The sequence below is a fragment of the Phaseolus vulgaris genome, chromosome 2 (assembly GCF_000499845.2).
Source record: "Phaseolus vulgaris cultivar G19833 chromosome 2, P. vulgaris v2.0, whole genome shotgun sequence".
Classification (NCBI taxonomy): Eukaryota; Viridiplantae; Streptophyta; class Magnoliopsida; order Fabales; family Fabaceae; genus Phaseolus; species Phaseolus vulgaris.
In genome coordinates this window covers 44,079,071-44,094,535 of record NC_023758.2, presented here as the reverse complement: position 1 = coordinate 44,094,535, position 15,465 = coordinate 44,079,071, and the positions used below count along the sequence as shown (strand labels likewise).

Sequence of the window (15,465 nt, the reverse complement as noted above, 5' to 3'; positions counted from 1 at the left end):
AGCTTTTTTCATCTTATATAATGCTAAAAGTGAGATTAAAAATTATGAAGTAGTTTATTTTGAAATATATATATTTTTATTTTGTAATAAGTGATAAAATAGTGAAAAGGGAAAATGCAAACATAAAATAGCAGAAAGGTGCCACAGCTTAGTCTTTTATTATTATATTAAAATAATGTATTGCCTTTTTGAAAAAAATAACAACATTTATTTACTATATATATTATGTATCATTCTTTTAATAAAAAAAACAAATAAAAACAATATACATTACATTTTTTAAATTAAATCAACAAGTATAAATTATTCTCTAACAAATTTGAGATTCTAACATTAAGTTATAGTTTTAAGTAAAAAAATAAATAAATTATTTATAAACTAACTAAAACAAATCATGAGAACTAACAACATTAATATACATTAACCGTTGACACTTCCTCTGAAAACACATTCATAAAGCTTTGACAAATATTAATAAATTATATACTTTGACTTTTTCAATTCACTTTGATTAAAGAACATAAGTGGTCAAACACATAAGCTTTGACACTCTTACTAAACTATATACTTTGACTATTTTAATCCCTTTAATAAAGAACACAAAAGTAAGTGTTGAATAAAATATATTTCTTATTTAATTAATCTATAAAAATGTCATTAATAAAGAATTAATTTACTTGTTAAGAATATAATGTGATTTGAATTTTACTTTTATTCACTCTAATAATAAAATATTTATAACATATATAAATATGGTAAGAAAAGATATATGTTGGTGTAAAACTACTAACTTTAAAAATAATTTCAAAGTCTAAATACAAATACTTGACAAAAAAAATATGTCATGCTAAAATTAAATATATGTTCAACATCAATTGCAAACTCAATTTATCACTTACTTCTAGTTTCACTATCAAACAATAAGAGTTCTCAACTCCTAGAACTAACTTAACATTTAACTCTAACTTACTTACAAAAATAAAATATGATAAATCCCTATATTTAAAATTCATGTTACTCTAAACAAAGTTTTAGCAATTCCTTATTTAACACATAATACTTAAATCTACTTTCAAATCAGGTTTATGGTTACTCATATTTTTCGTGAAGGACATGCGTGTGTTGATAAGTTGGTTAATTTAGGATTTATTCATAGATAATCATTTCATTGGTATAATAGACTTCCGTATAATCTGTTCTTAAAATTCTTTATTAATAGGTATAGTCTACCTATGTATCGTTTTTATTAACATATGGATTTTGGTCTAATTTCTCATATTTTTGTATTTTTATTTTTTTTTAATAATTTTTTTTATGTGATGGCAATTGATTATTGTTACTTGGAGTGTCAGCCTAGATAAAATATCAAGTAGCATAGTGTTGTCTAACATGAAAGTTTTTTATAAAAAAGAAATTAAATATACCATTACTTAACAAGTCTTAATATCTTTTGTAACTACTGCAAATTCAAATCCTTAAACTATTAAATACATCTTTAAAACTGAAACTTGAAAGTGAACAGTTATATGTTAATTAATTCACATATTAGTCATATCTATTCGTGCTACGTAATTCCTAGTTCATACTCAAATATAAAAAATAAAATTAAACCAGTTTTACCCCCATAATAGTTAAGCTCAGTTAATAATTTTGTTTCCATTCAATAAAAAATATTTTTATAAATTATCCACAATTATTTTTTGGGCTGACGCTTGCTTAGGTTTAAAATAAAGATATTTTTTAAATATTAGTATTAGATAAGATTGAGGTGATGAAAATTTATTTAAATATAGATCACGAAAAGTATTCTTTGTTTATATTTTAGTATCGAAAAAGTTATTATATATTTATATCAATAACTTTGACTATAATCACTGTTTTCCGAAATACTATATTTATCTAATTCTCTCTGTCTCTTCTTTATCATTGTAAGTTTCATTTTCCATTTTTATTGGTATAATTTTGCATCAGAATCTGTTCATAATAATCATAATCATAGTGGTTTCCCAATAAACTTTGGAAATAAACTTATATGGATGCTGTGCTGAGTTTATTTAATCAGGCAAAAAGATATTTATAATAAAATATAATAAGGATTCCTTACATAATACATTTCATATTTCTATTTTATTTTTTATTATAGTTTAAAATTGTAAAAAAAAAAAACAAACTACCCATATACTGAAACAAACTACACATTTTAACTATTCCACAATATAATAGTCTAATTATTTTTTCCTTCATAGATTACATGTATCAATATAAGAAAAAACAATAATACAATTATTATACTGAAATGAATTTATTAAATTTAAAAAATAATATGAATATTAATTTTTAATTCATTACACGTGTGTTTCCCTGATAATAATAAAAATCTTATCTTCGAGCTAAAATATAAAAGGTCAAGATAAAAAAAAAACTGAGAGTATAAAATTAAGAAATATTTTTGTCACATAGTTTTATTTTGTTTTCTTCTTCATTCTTTTTTCCTTTCTCTATTTTTTGTCCTTTTCTTTTCAGCATATACCATTATGGACTATGGGCCTAGTGGTTAACTGCCAAACAAGTAAACCCACGTGTACATATTTTTCAATATCCTCTTATTTCTTAATGTTATAAGAAATGAACTTGATATAAAAATAAAATGAAAGATAGAAAATTCATTTCATTTAAATTTATTTCATTTGAAAAATTAAATCACCTTTTCTATAGCTAAAAAGAGAAACAAAAAAGTATTATCATGAAGGATATTTTGGTTAAAAATATGGAGTTGTAAACTTAGTAAAAACGGGGTGAGAATTATAAAGTCCGTAGTTAGATCTTGGGGGATGCATTAGCTGGATTATTAACAAAGCCAGGCCCAACACATGGGTGAGTACTTTTCTTATAGGTCAGACATAAATCGAATTCTTTAAAATTTTACCTTTTTCTAATTAAATTTAGAATTTCAAAGATCTCTTTATTCTTTAAATATTTTTACTTAAAACTTAAAGTGCACAATGTTTTATGCTTAATCATTTATCTAATATTATTAATAATATAAGAAAGTAACTTATGTATTATTGTACGAGTTGTATAATATTAGTAAACAATTGCTTATGAAACAAATGCTAAAAACTAAATATATAGTTTTGACATTCGTTAAAGTATAGTACAATATGAGAAAGTTATACTTATTTAAATCATGAAATAGTCTGAGATCATCGTAAAAGAAAAGGAAAAGTAACTCAAACTATGGTTCAAAAATGGGATATTTGTTATTCAATGGGCCTTAAAATATTTTTCAACGACAAGAAAAAAGACAAATGACCCCAGTCCTTTAAATTCCAATATCTATTGTGTGTAAAACAAACAAAACATAATAATTACTATAACATTAAACTTTGTTACATATGAATGCCCGAATAATGCAAAAATATATATATATTACTCACGTGCATTACTTATCAAATAGTTAACAAACAAAAAGTTGTACATGGACGATTTTTATATAAAGATTTATTAAAAGTTAAAAATAAAAAATTAGAGAAATCATATAACAAAAAACTGACAAACTTATTTTAACTTATGAAAAAAAAATTACCTTTTTTCTAATCTTTAAGAAAAAAAATTCAGATAAATTTTATTCCAGAATGGGTACCTTATTTACAATCAATTGCAGAATTTTTAGCTAGACATAGTTTATTTAATAACATTATAAACTCTCCGGAATGCATTTTATTTACAAAATATCATGACTCTCCGAAATGCATTTTATCTACAAAATATCATGACTTCAGATTTATGTTTTTATTTTATTATCTTTGTATTTCTGAAGTAGTTCCTTATATTTATTTATTTATTTAATGCCATAGTCACTATGGAAGCTTCATTATTAGAGAAAGAAGTAAAAGATTATGACAAGAAAATACTTTTAGGAATTGGGTGCATGGTGGGAATGTTCATTAATACTAAAAACTTAGCATGAATGGAAAAGGCTTATAAGAAGAAATAATAAGCATTACTCATAAGCACAGATATGAATGATTTTGAATTATGAGTTTGGATTTGGTCACTAAAATTCCACAACTTAGAGAGATTCATGGAGTGGCAGTTGTTGAGTTCAATAATGCCCAATTCACTATCTCATCATCAAATACTATATTTGTAATCCATAGCCACAATTATGGCTGTTTGCTAATACCCTAAACATGCTTCAAAATGAAGACCATATAATAGTAATTTGGTGGTAATTAAGTATATCCAGACTTAAGTATCAAGTAAGTTATACAATTATTTTAATAATAATACTTCCACGTACATAAATCATAATTATTTTTCTCATTTTGATTTCATTCTTTATTTTATATTTTATTAATTAAACTTCAACATTAATAATAAGTGTTTGTATGTGTTAGGAATTGATGTTTAAAATATCCTGAATAAAAAGTAGATGATTGATTTAATAATTAGTTAATTAATTGAGAAGGCAAGAATAATGAATATTGAGAGGTTGGTGACTTTGAACAGAATGGAGAAGTGGTCATTTCGAAAGAGCAATGGGTGGCTACCCCACTTCCTCTGACCATCTGAAAAAGTGGGGAATGTTCTGCAAAAGTCCAACTTATGCACAATTTTATAAAACCCTAAATTCTTTGTAATGGAAAGGATCTTCTTTTGCTTCTGCTACTTAAGTGGATTGCACCCACCTTCACTTCCCACCACTGCTTCTTAATTCTTTAATTTCACCTTCTACACTATATATTATACCATTCTTTCAAAACTCCTACTTATAAAATCATTTTTCTTATTAAGTTAATCTTTTCCATATTCAATACATTGTTTTTTTTTTAAAATACGACCACTTTTATTCTTTAGTTTAGATATTTGCAAAATTAGTTTTTTATTCAGTTTTCATCTCTTTATCTCTCCACTTTCTTTCACTTTTCTCCTTCCCTTTATATTTATATTTGATTCTAGAAAAAAAAGAATATAGTTAGTGTGAGAAATTAAATTTATTTTTGGAATACCATATATATATATATAAAGTATCTCTCTTTGAAATTTATCTTTTTTTTAATTATTTTAATCTTATTATATTATTTTCAATATACTATCATTTGAAGAATTATAAAATAAATGTAATTTTTAATATTAAATGTATTAAAAATTAATTGATACATTATAATAAACTTATTAAATATCAATTAGTTTATGAACAGAAAATAATTAATTATTATATTGATTAAGTTAAATAATATTTTATAAATTAAAAATTTATTGGTATTTAAAATAATTTATATTATTAATAAAATAAAAAAATTTAAATTAATATCTACAATTTTGAGAGCTGTGTTAGATATTGTTCTCGAACTAGTTTGGGAACAAGGAGAACTATTGACTTTGGATGGTGTTCGGTTGATCCTCACGTATTTGACACTCCTTCAAGCTTCCTCGCCGAACCGCTCCTCAGGCAGGTGGGGTACCTGTAGATAGCACTTCAACGCTCAAGTAAGTGGAGTATCGTATTCGGCTGTCAGAATACTGTAGACAATGACGTACCTTTTTTCTTGGAATGCGTGATATTTATATTACCTTGATGGACCCTTGTTGTTGGGCCAGATTAGGAAGTTGTTTAGTGATTAGAGTTGGATTAGGTCATTCCCTAACCATGGGTTAACCTTTGCTAATCGGGTCAACCTTTAACTTGAGCATCTTATGTCGGTCGGCCACATATGCCACGTGGTGGACCTCGTAGCTTAGGATGGGGTCTGGTCGGCTGGGTTGACCGAGTCAAGGGGACCGGTCGGTCATCCCAGTATAGATATTAATTTAAAAATTATGTTATAAATTTTATAAAAAATAAAAAATATTTTAGATATTAATAATTGATTAGTTTATAAAATAAGATATAATTTAATTAATAATATAATAATTAATTTTTTAAAATTAGTTAATATTTAATAAAAAAATTGTAGTGATATATTCATAAGAAAGTAATAAAATTTAGAAAAAAATTGTTATCACAGTATAAAGTACTTATTATTGAGATGAATGAAGAGGATATGTAATCATATCCATAATATAAATCCTATATTTGGTAATATTTTACGTTCCATTTATATTACATGGTCGATCAACCGTTCGGCTAACATATATTGTCTCTATGTTTGGGTTAAGTTATTTGAAGAAATTTTAACTTTGTTAAGATTATTTAGCCTGTAACTTTTCTAAAGTTAAATTTTTAGTAACTATGTTTTTAAATTTTTTATTAAAAAATCATAAAATATGTATACTTTTATATATTTTATTAAATTTTAGCCATTTAATAAATAATATATATTTTTATTCACAGACTGATTAAACTAGGTTGAACCTCTACGTGTCAACTAAAAAATTTGACACTTTTTATAAAGATGAAATATATATATATATATATATATATATATATATATATATATATATATATATATATTAGTCTTCATTTTATGTCACGATTCATACTTAAGATCCTTGATATTTTAATAATAAATGTTAAACTGAATGGAAAATAAAGTTTATAAATTGAAGTTGGGAAACTCACTGGAAAAAAAACACTTATGTTATTGGAACGATTTAAAGTCTATTTTAATGAATGTTTATTGGGCTTATCGTGTCACCTATTATCGGACTGTTATCAGACCACCTATAATATGTTGTTCCACGCACAAGTTGTTACTCTCGGCGTGGGGGATGTGTGTTGGACATCCCACATCGACTAGAGATGAGGACAATTCATTATATATAAGTGGGTGCAAATCTCATCATATGAGTTGGTTTTATGGGTTGAGTTAGACTTAAAGTTCATTTTGTAATATTTATTAATAAATTATAAATTATTATATTTCTTTATCATGTTAATATTTTAAAAAAGTATTAATATTATTTTTGTCATTACAATTAAATATTTTTTATGACTATTTAAAATAGGTAATTATGGTTAAATTTGAAATTAATAGATTAACTTTTTTTATTAACGTTTGTCTTTTCAACTATTAATTTAGTTATATTACCTTTTGATAAAAAAAATTGTATTCAATATAATAATAAAGAAGTTATAATAAGGGTTTTATTTTTTTACCAATATCAACAACTAGAAGTAAATTAATATATTAAAAGTGTTTTATTAGCTTTTATCTTAACATTTTACAATAATTAATTATTTAAATAATATAAAACTTATGTTTAAATAATTTTTAATTATTATTTTCAATTTTATTAAATAATTACTTTATATTAAATCATATCTTAATTTTAATTTATATTCATTTTTATTGAATATTAATCAACGATATCTTCAAAATATTTAATTTTTTATTTAATCAAATATACTACACTTTTTTTTCCATTTTTTAAATTTTTATTTATTTCAAATAACTTTACCCATTATTATTTTTTATTTCCTCAAATCCATAATAAATTAATAAATGAATTATATTGCATATTAAATTTGTTACGTGGAAAAAGAAAAGGAGGCAGATAAAGGTGAGTTACTCTTCAAGTTTAAGACTGTTTTTGTTTCTGGTTGTTCACTGTATACCAAGAAAGAAAGGCGGAGATTACGTGCGTTTGTTTCTAGTGATATCCGTGTATTGGCGAGCGAAGAAAGGTGCTGAAACACATTTTTTTCATCTTCACGGGTGCCCAAAGATTTGCCAAGAAAGCCACATAGATCATGTGAATTAACCATATTACCCTTGATGTTATAAAATTATTTAATAATATTATTAATAATAATTAATTATAATAATAAAATAATAATAATAAATATAATGATTTATAACAAAGGATAATTGATATAATAATAGTATTAAATATAAAAAATAATAATATAATATAGAAATAATTTTAAATACATTTATATTTTTTTAAATGAAATATTTGATCAATAATATTTTAAAATATATAATAATAATAATAATAAATTATTAACAATAAATATAAATATAAATTACATATTTAATAATAATTAAAATAAATTTATTAAATAATAATATTAACAAAAATAAAAATTGATTTGTGAATTTTTTTTTTAAAAGGGTAAATTTGTAAACTTACATTTTATATAATTTAAAAAAAATAAAAATCTCATTACAACCATCCTATCACACACAAACTTCAATAAACTTTCCTCACAAATCCTGTAAGGATTTAGAAAATAACCTTAGAGTAGAAGGGATATATTTTAGATGATACCTGAATATTTTATTATTAAAATGAAAATGACATATAAATAGAAAATTCAGTTATTCAGGTTTCATTTTAAAATAACCACCATCTCTCTAAAAGTTTCTCTTTTCCTTTCTCTCCCTTCTTTCTAACATTCTGACCTCCTCGTTCATCTGTTTGACGATCAGAACGCCATTAGACTCCTGGCAGCGAAGACTACAAGACTGCCCGATCAAAATCCTAAATAGAGTAAGTTCATTTTTGGCCCTTTTCTTTGAGTCAAATTTTGAACTGGTTGTCTTTTACATGTAACTCTTTTAGATTTAGGGTTAATCTCTCTTAACTCAAGTCCTAGTTATATAATTAGATTTTGATTAGGACTCTGTGGTGGAGCATAAGCTAGTCCTGTTATTTTCAATAAAACTCGGTGGTCACCAATTCCAATTATTTTTGCTTGCAGGATTGTCTCTCTTGAAGAGTAAAGTAATATATTGACTGGAATGGTTGGTGAATAATTTGTTGAAACTGTTTGTGATTGAGAATTGAAAGTGTTTGAATGATAATATAAATGAGCTGAGCTATTCTTTTTGAATATTTTGGTTGAATTTGATGAGAAGTGGTTGTGTGATTTCAGATGATGATTGAGTTAAAGAGCATATATTTGGAATTTATTATGTGTTTTAAGTAAAGTTTGAGATATATTTGGATTGTTTAGAAAGTTTATATATGAAGTGATTGAGTGGTGCATTGATATGTTAAATGATGTATGTAATGAGGTTAAAGTGTGATCAAGACGTAGTATTTTCAGGAAAGGAAATACCATGTTGAGATTGTTATTAGGGTGTATTGATTTGTGAGTGTCCTGTGAATGAGACGATCCTGACTCTACTGATATAATGATATAATGGAATGAAGTTATTCAGTTGGTGAAAGTCGAAGGAGGTCCATTTGGCTGATTCTGAAGTTTGAAAAAACTGATCAGAGCATATCAAATGGATTTACCCTGTCATATGAAGATGATGAGATATTGAGATAATTATGTGCATGGCTGTGTGGGTTTATGCTTATTAATTTGAAATTTAAATTATATCAAAACATTTTATATAGATAGCTTATCCTGTTATTTGTTTGTGTTTGTTTCTTTATCTGTGATGATCGTGTTTTACATGGAAGCAGATGAGATTGCAGGTAATAGAGCTCCTGAACAGCTGGAAAAATGAAATAGTTTTATTTGAATGTTTTGTTTTGTTGTTAAAACTTTTGATGTATATATTAAATCTCTATGAAGAGGGATATTTCTTTTGAGATACACATATGAGAAAGTAGTATATGTTATTTGTAATCAGAGATTGCTTGTTTTACTTTCATTACATTATATATGGGTAAAATTTAAGGATGTTACAAATCCACTCTAATATACTCTAATCCAAACAACCTCACTTTCTTTACATTTTCCTTTCAAATCACTCTAAATCCACTCCCCAATCCAAACACGTCCTAAGTGTGAATCTGTGATTGAATCAAGATTTGTAGACCGTAATCATTACAATTGTGTTATTTTATTTATCTTGTCAAACCATTTTTTTAATTGAAATATTAAATTTACAAAAAAATTAGATATTTATTTTAATTTTTTATTTATTTATGACAAAAATGTATTTATTTAAGCAAATTACATTTGATTTTTTTTTAATACTTGCAATTTATTTAAAAATTAACCTTAACAAAATAAATCTAACGAAATTTGAATAAATAATTAAATTAAACATTTAATTCTTTTTTTTTCACTTACATCAATCACATTATCTAAAAACATTCTTCTAATTTTCACTCACTTTCCCAACATTTAAATAATCTTCCTTTCAACTCTTTTTCCCCCTTTACCTCCTTCTCCACGTTGTTTGAATGCAATCTCATCTGCTGGCAGTGATTTTTTCTCTCTCTCTAAAACTAGCCTTTGATAACTTCAAAAGTTACCCAATTGAAAAAAATTCCGTAAAATATGTAGATAGTAATTGAATAATAGGAATGAAAAATTTTAATAATAAGAAGGAAAAGATATGACGAATAGTACTTGTTTTGTTTCTCCCTTCTCAAATCCCAATCCACCTGAATCGAAAGGTTCCACATCCATATTCATTGCACGAAACAAGACCACAAAGAATGTATCAAACGTCAATTCCATAAACTGACTTGTCTAATTTCAAATTACGAATGAATTGAGTCAAGTTCATATCATCATGATCATGCGCTGGCCCAAAAAGCCTCTCCCTCAACCAACCATATACACAATACATACGCACACATACCCAAGACGAGGATGTGTGAGTCTGAAATCAAATCTCAATAAATAGTAAGAACCTTAGAAAGCTGTCACGTGATGTGTCGAAGCTCCCCCAACATGGTACCCCAGCAAATAATGAATAATCAATACGCTTGATCCAATACGTAGCTGCGTACTTTACACACAAATGTTGATGCAAAGGCTAGGTTGGAATTAATTAGGGTAAAGAAAATAAAAAAGAAAGAAAGAAAGAGAAAGGTAGTGCTTGGGGAACCATGCTTTCTCAACTTTTTCCCTTTGGTATTGCTACTACTTGCAGCCAATGGTGAGTGTTGACGCGCACCAAAATCCAATATAGAAGAAACAACTTTTGAATAATGCTTGCATGTTTGTTTCTTTGTTTAATAATGTAATGATAGTAGGGGTTGTAAATGGAGGCCGTCGTTTTCTGAAGATCATGGATGGGATTACTTGTATAAATTTGGTGAATTATTATTATTTTAACTTTTATGATTAAAGGTGGACATTGTTAAAGCATTCCAATTTCCATACTGGTCAAACCTCCACTCTTTTAACCCATTTCTTTTTCCTTTCGGATTCCCATCCTTTTCGTCACTTTCTCTCCAAACAAACTATTCATTCTCACTGAAAGGGAAAGCTCCCATCATTACACTCACCAAACCAAACCAAAACAAAACCCCATTTCACCATTTTGCGGCACTCGTTTTCCCTCTCACAACAAATTCTTTCATTGCTTTTCCTTCACTTCATCTTTCCAATAACTTCATCCTACCTTCAACAAATTACCTTCAAAATGCTAACTTATCATTTTTTTTCTTCTTCGCAATTGCTACGGATAAAGCCATAACTGCAACGCTCTTTATTTAGGGCCACTCCCTTCATTCACAATTCACATATTGCTGCACACACACTCACATCGCTTTTTCAAAGAAAAGTCTACATGCCACAACTGATTATATAATAACAAAAAGTTATAAAGGATAAAAAAAAAATCTCTGCACGCTTACATTAAATAAACTATGCTAATTAAGTAAATCCTCTATACTACAAAATCAGCATTTGAGCAAAAGCAAAAATTTATTGCGTCTTGCTTTGAAACATTTATTCAGGAGGAAGTGGGGAAGAGAAAAACGAAAACAAGCATTCACTTAATATATGTTTATAATTGGGTCACTTTCGATTGGTGTATGTTTTGCGTGTATCCAGTTTGGAACAATAATATTACTTTAAATTACTCAGTGGTCAAATTTCTGTTCAGGATGGTGTAGTGCACTAGCCAGCCACCTAATAAATCTATCAGGATAAGATATGATACATCTCAGGATTCGACTCGTAAGAAATAGTGGTTTATAGATTAATTTAAAATGTATTAAGTTTGTTAATTGTTTTGATTTGAAGGGTTTGAATTATGTATCACCAATACAAACCTTTTCCACTTTGTATCTTATATATGTTTCAAAATAATTATTATAAAAATGACCGTATTATCTTAAACGACAAATGAATGCACACTTTCTCATCTTACATATCTTTTTCTTTTTCCTTTAGAAAACAAAACTTAATGACCCAGAAGATGCAGTGCCGTTTTTGTTTACCAATTTTGCAACCCAACATTCACATTCCAGAAAGTCTTCCCCGCTAAGTGTATAAAGAATTTCATAAAAGAAAGAGAAAAAAAAAAAGCAAAATCTTTTACGCTTCTGCAGGCTCAAATTTTTATGCATGAGTTAAATTTTCCACAAACTTGCATAGAGCAGGATAAGAAGGCAAAGAGAAAGAGAGGGTTGAAATGAATTTTCAATTTCATTTTGGTTTTTGTCTATTCACTAACAAAAATTTTGGTATGATTTACAAAGGCAGTAATAGGAGTAAAAGGATTATCAAAAGGGCATAATATGAGTGGTCTTGGTGTCATAAGATGAAAGACACGACTTAGAATTAACCCGAAATATTTTGAGCAAATCCACAGACATTTGGCGCACTTGCGGCGAGCAATTACTCTGCATCAGAAGCAGAATCTTGGTCAAGCCGTTAGCATTCGTAACGGCCTCTTGTGCCGTCTGATCCCGAAACAGATAACACACGCTCCACAGCGTCGTAACGGCGTGTTCCGTTGCCACGCTCGAAACTTTCAGCACCTTATTCACTATAGCCGCCACGCACGCTGAATCCTCGCATATCTCCGACCTCCCTTCCTTCGTAGACGACACCGTTTCCACCAGCTTCAGAACCTTCTCCGTCACCGACACGCTCATGTTCGAAGCCAAAAGAAGCTTTGAGAACACCTTAACCGCTCCCAGACGCACCAGCTTCATCTTGCTCCGTCTCGGAGACGAAATCGCCACCAGGCACGACAAACAGTTGTCAATTAGATCCGGATCTTTCTCCGGCGTGATTAGTTTCAGCAATTCGGACACTAAACCTTCCTTCTCCGCTATCAACAGCTTCGATTCCACGTCCACGGCGACCGAAGTCAAAACCCTAACCGATGCTATTTGTGCAGCATGGCTCCCTTGTTGGAGAGCGATAAACAGAGAATCTAGGCTCTGCTTTTCTCCCTCGCCCTGCCTCTTCAGTATCAAGTTTTTCAGCCCCTCACGATCTTCCATTTTTCCGATAACCAAATCCAACGCCGTAACGACCTGTTCGAGGAACTCGACGCTGCCATTGACATTGTCCAGGAAGCCAACCAGCAGCGGCACGAAGCATTCCGTTCTGACGAGAAAATCGCGGTTCTCCTCGGAATCTTGCGCGAACCGCGCGATTTTGGCGAGCGAGTCGATGCGGTTCTGGGCGCGAGTCTGTAAGTCGGAGATAGCGAGGAGGATTTGGTTCTTGGAGGGGAGGGATAAGGAGTGGGTGGAAGTAGGGGAGTGAGGCGAGTGGAGTGGGTGGTGGAGGGAGTCGGACCAGATCTGGATGAGCCTCTGTAAGGTTCGGTTTGGAACAAATTCTTTGGTTTGGAGAACCTGCATGGTGGCGGGACACGTGTTGTTGCCGTTGTCGAGCCAGCGTTGGATGCTGGAGCGGTCGTAGGTAACGCCGGTGGAGAGGCTGACAGGGGATTTCATGACATCGAGGGATATGGGGCAGCGGAAGAAGCTGGGAACCGTGATGTAGAGATCGTCTCTAACCATGGTGGCGAGCGAGGGAGTGAGAGAAAAAAGTGATTATAAAAAAAGAAGAAAAAAAAGTGATGAAGGTTTGACAGAGAGAAAGAGAGAGGAGGTGGGCGAGGGAGCGGACAAGAAAGGGGTGTTTAAAGAAAAGAGAGAGTCAAAGGTAGAGTGACGTGAGATGTTGGTTTTTAGTATTTATTTTGGGAGGGGTAGGATGGGAAAAGCGTTGACACGTGCGGAGGGTGGGAAATAATTGCGTATGATGAGGAGGAGAAGGTGGGGTGGGAAAGAGGGGACCACAGAGGAAGGACTTATAATTGAAATTACTTTGCTACTGACCTGGGCCCCACCGAGGGTTCCATCGGTCGCCTTGATTACATCATCCGTATGTTGTGGGGGAGTCCAACCTTTGACAACGACAACCATTTCCCACCTCAAACTGCAACTCAACTCCACTGCAACTGCCTATACCCTTACCCTTTTCTTTATACCATATAATTTCAATATAATAACAATCTTTATTTATACAAATCAAATAAATGTTAATTATTGCAAATGAAAATAAACATTTTTTACCCACTGCCACAATCTCTCCCCTCGTCAGACTTCCATATTCTTACAAAATTACCATGATACCCATAGTGTTTCACACGCTCTCCACGTACAAAATTTATGAATGTCACACACTCCTCTTAAATGACATGTCGGTATCTGATACGTCGGTGTTTAATACTCGTATCGGACACCGACACTTGTATGACACTTGTAGAACATGTATTCGTGAAGTGTTCAATTAAAAAAAAATTTATTAAATTTCTGACAATTCTAATATGGTTGTAACACAATTTTAAAAAAGAAAAATACATTCATTTTCTAAAAAATCAAACTTTATTGTATAAATTGTTATTATGATTATAAAAATAAGAAACAAATCATTGGGAACATTTTTCTGCTCCAAAAAGATAATCTGGAACATACTTGTGCATATAAATCTTTATTATCAATTCATATAATTCATAATTATATAATATATAAATTTGTGTCTCCGTGTCCTACATTTTAGAGATTTTACATATCTCTGTATCCGTATCTGTGTCGTATCAGTGTTCGTGTCTGTCCTACGTAGGACAGAACGAATACAATGAAAGTTAAATGAGAAGCAAATTATTATAAAGCACAAGAGGTTTTAGTTTTTTTAAACCTTTTTTACAAATTTAAAGATATTTATGATAACGTATAATCGATTATTTTCAAAATATAATACATTATACATTACTTTTATAGTTAATATACATTAATTATATATACAAAAGTTATGTTTTAATATATATAATATAAAAAAGTTATCATTAACGTGGTCTAGTATATATATATTCCTTTCGTTTCTCCTGTTTCAACTATGGAAAGTTTTTTTTATCTGTCATTTTATAATTTGAATAATATTTTCTTTTATTATACCATTATATGTCTAGTTTTTAAATAGTTTACTGCTGCGGTAGATAGAGAGAAGAAATGGTAAAATAAGAAATTATACAACTATTTTAATATAAATTAAGAAAAGTTATTATAATTTCAGAATTTTACAAAACAACATTAAAAAATAAATGACAAGAAATACAGGGAGTATTAAAAACATGAATAATAGTTTAATTAAATCAAACTGTTTTCCATCTGGGATACGTTAATTAAAAATGAAAGCAAACTGTTTTCCATTTAGGATACGTTAATTAAATCTAAAAAAGTACCATATTAATAGAATAATTTTTATAGTTCAAATACATAAATTAGGCAAAGGTAAGATTTGGGTGGTATAGGTACACGAGTGTTTGATTAATACGTAATTTTAAGGAA

At 28.9% G+C, this 15,465-nt stretch overlaps 1 protein-coding gene across 1 annotated transcript; it reads right to left on the bottom strand.

The window, feature by feature from the left end:
• Positions 1-12,279: 12,279 nt before the first annotated feature.
• LOC137812466 (U-box domain-containing protein 27-like) lies at positions 12,280-14,174 on the bottom strand. Its single transcript, XM_068614447.1, has one exon. The coding sequence runs from the start codon at positions 13,630-13,632 to the stop codon at positions 12,376-12,378; it is 1,257 nt and encodes a 418-aa protein (XP_068470548.1). The 5' UTR covers positions 13,633-14,174; the 3' UTR covers positions 12,280-12,375.
• Positions 14,175-15,465: the final 1,291 nt, after the last annotated feature.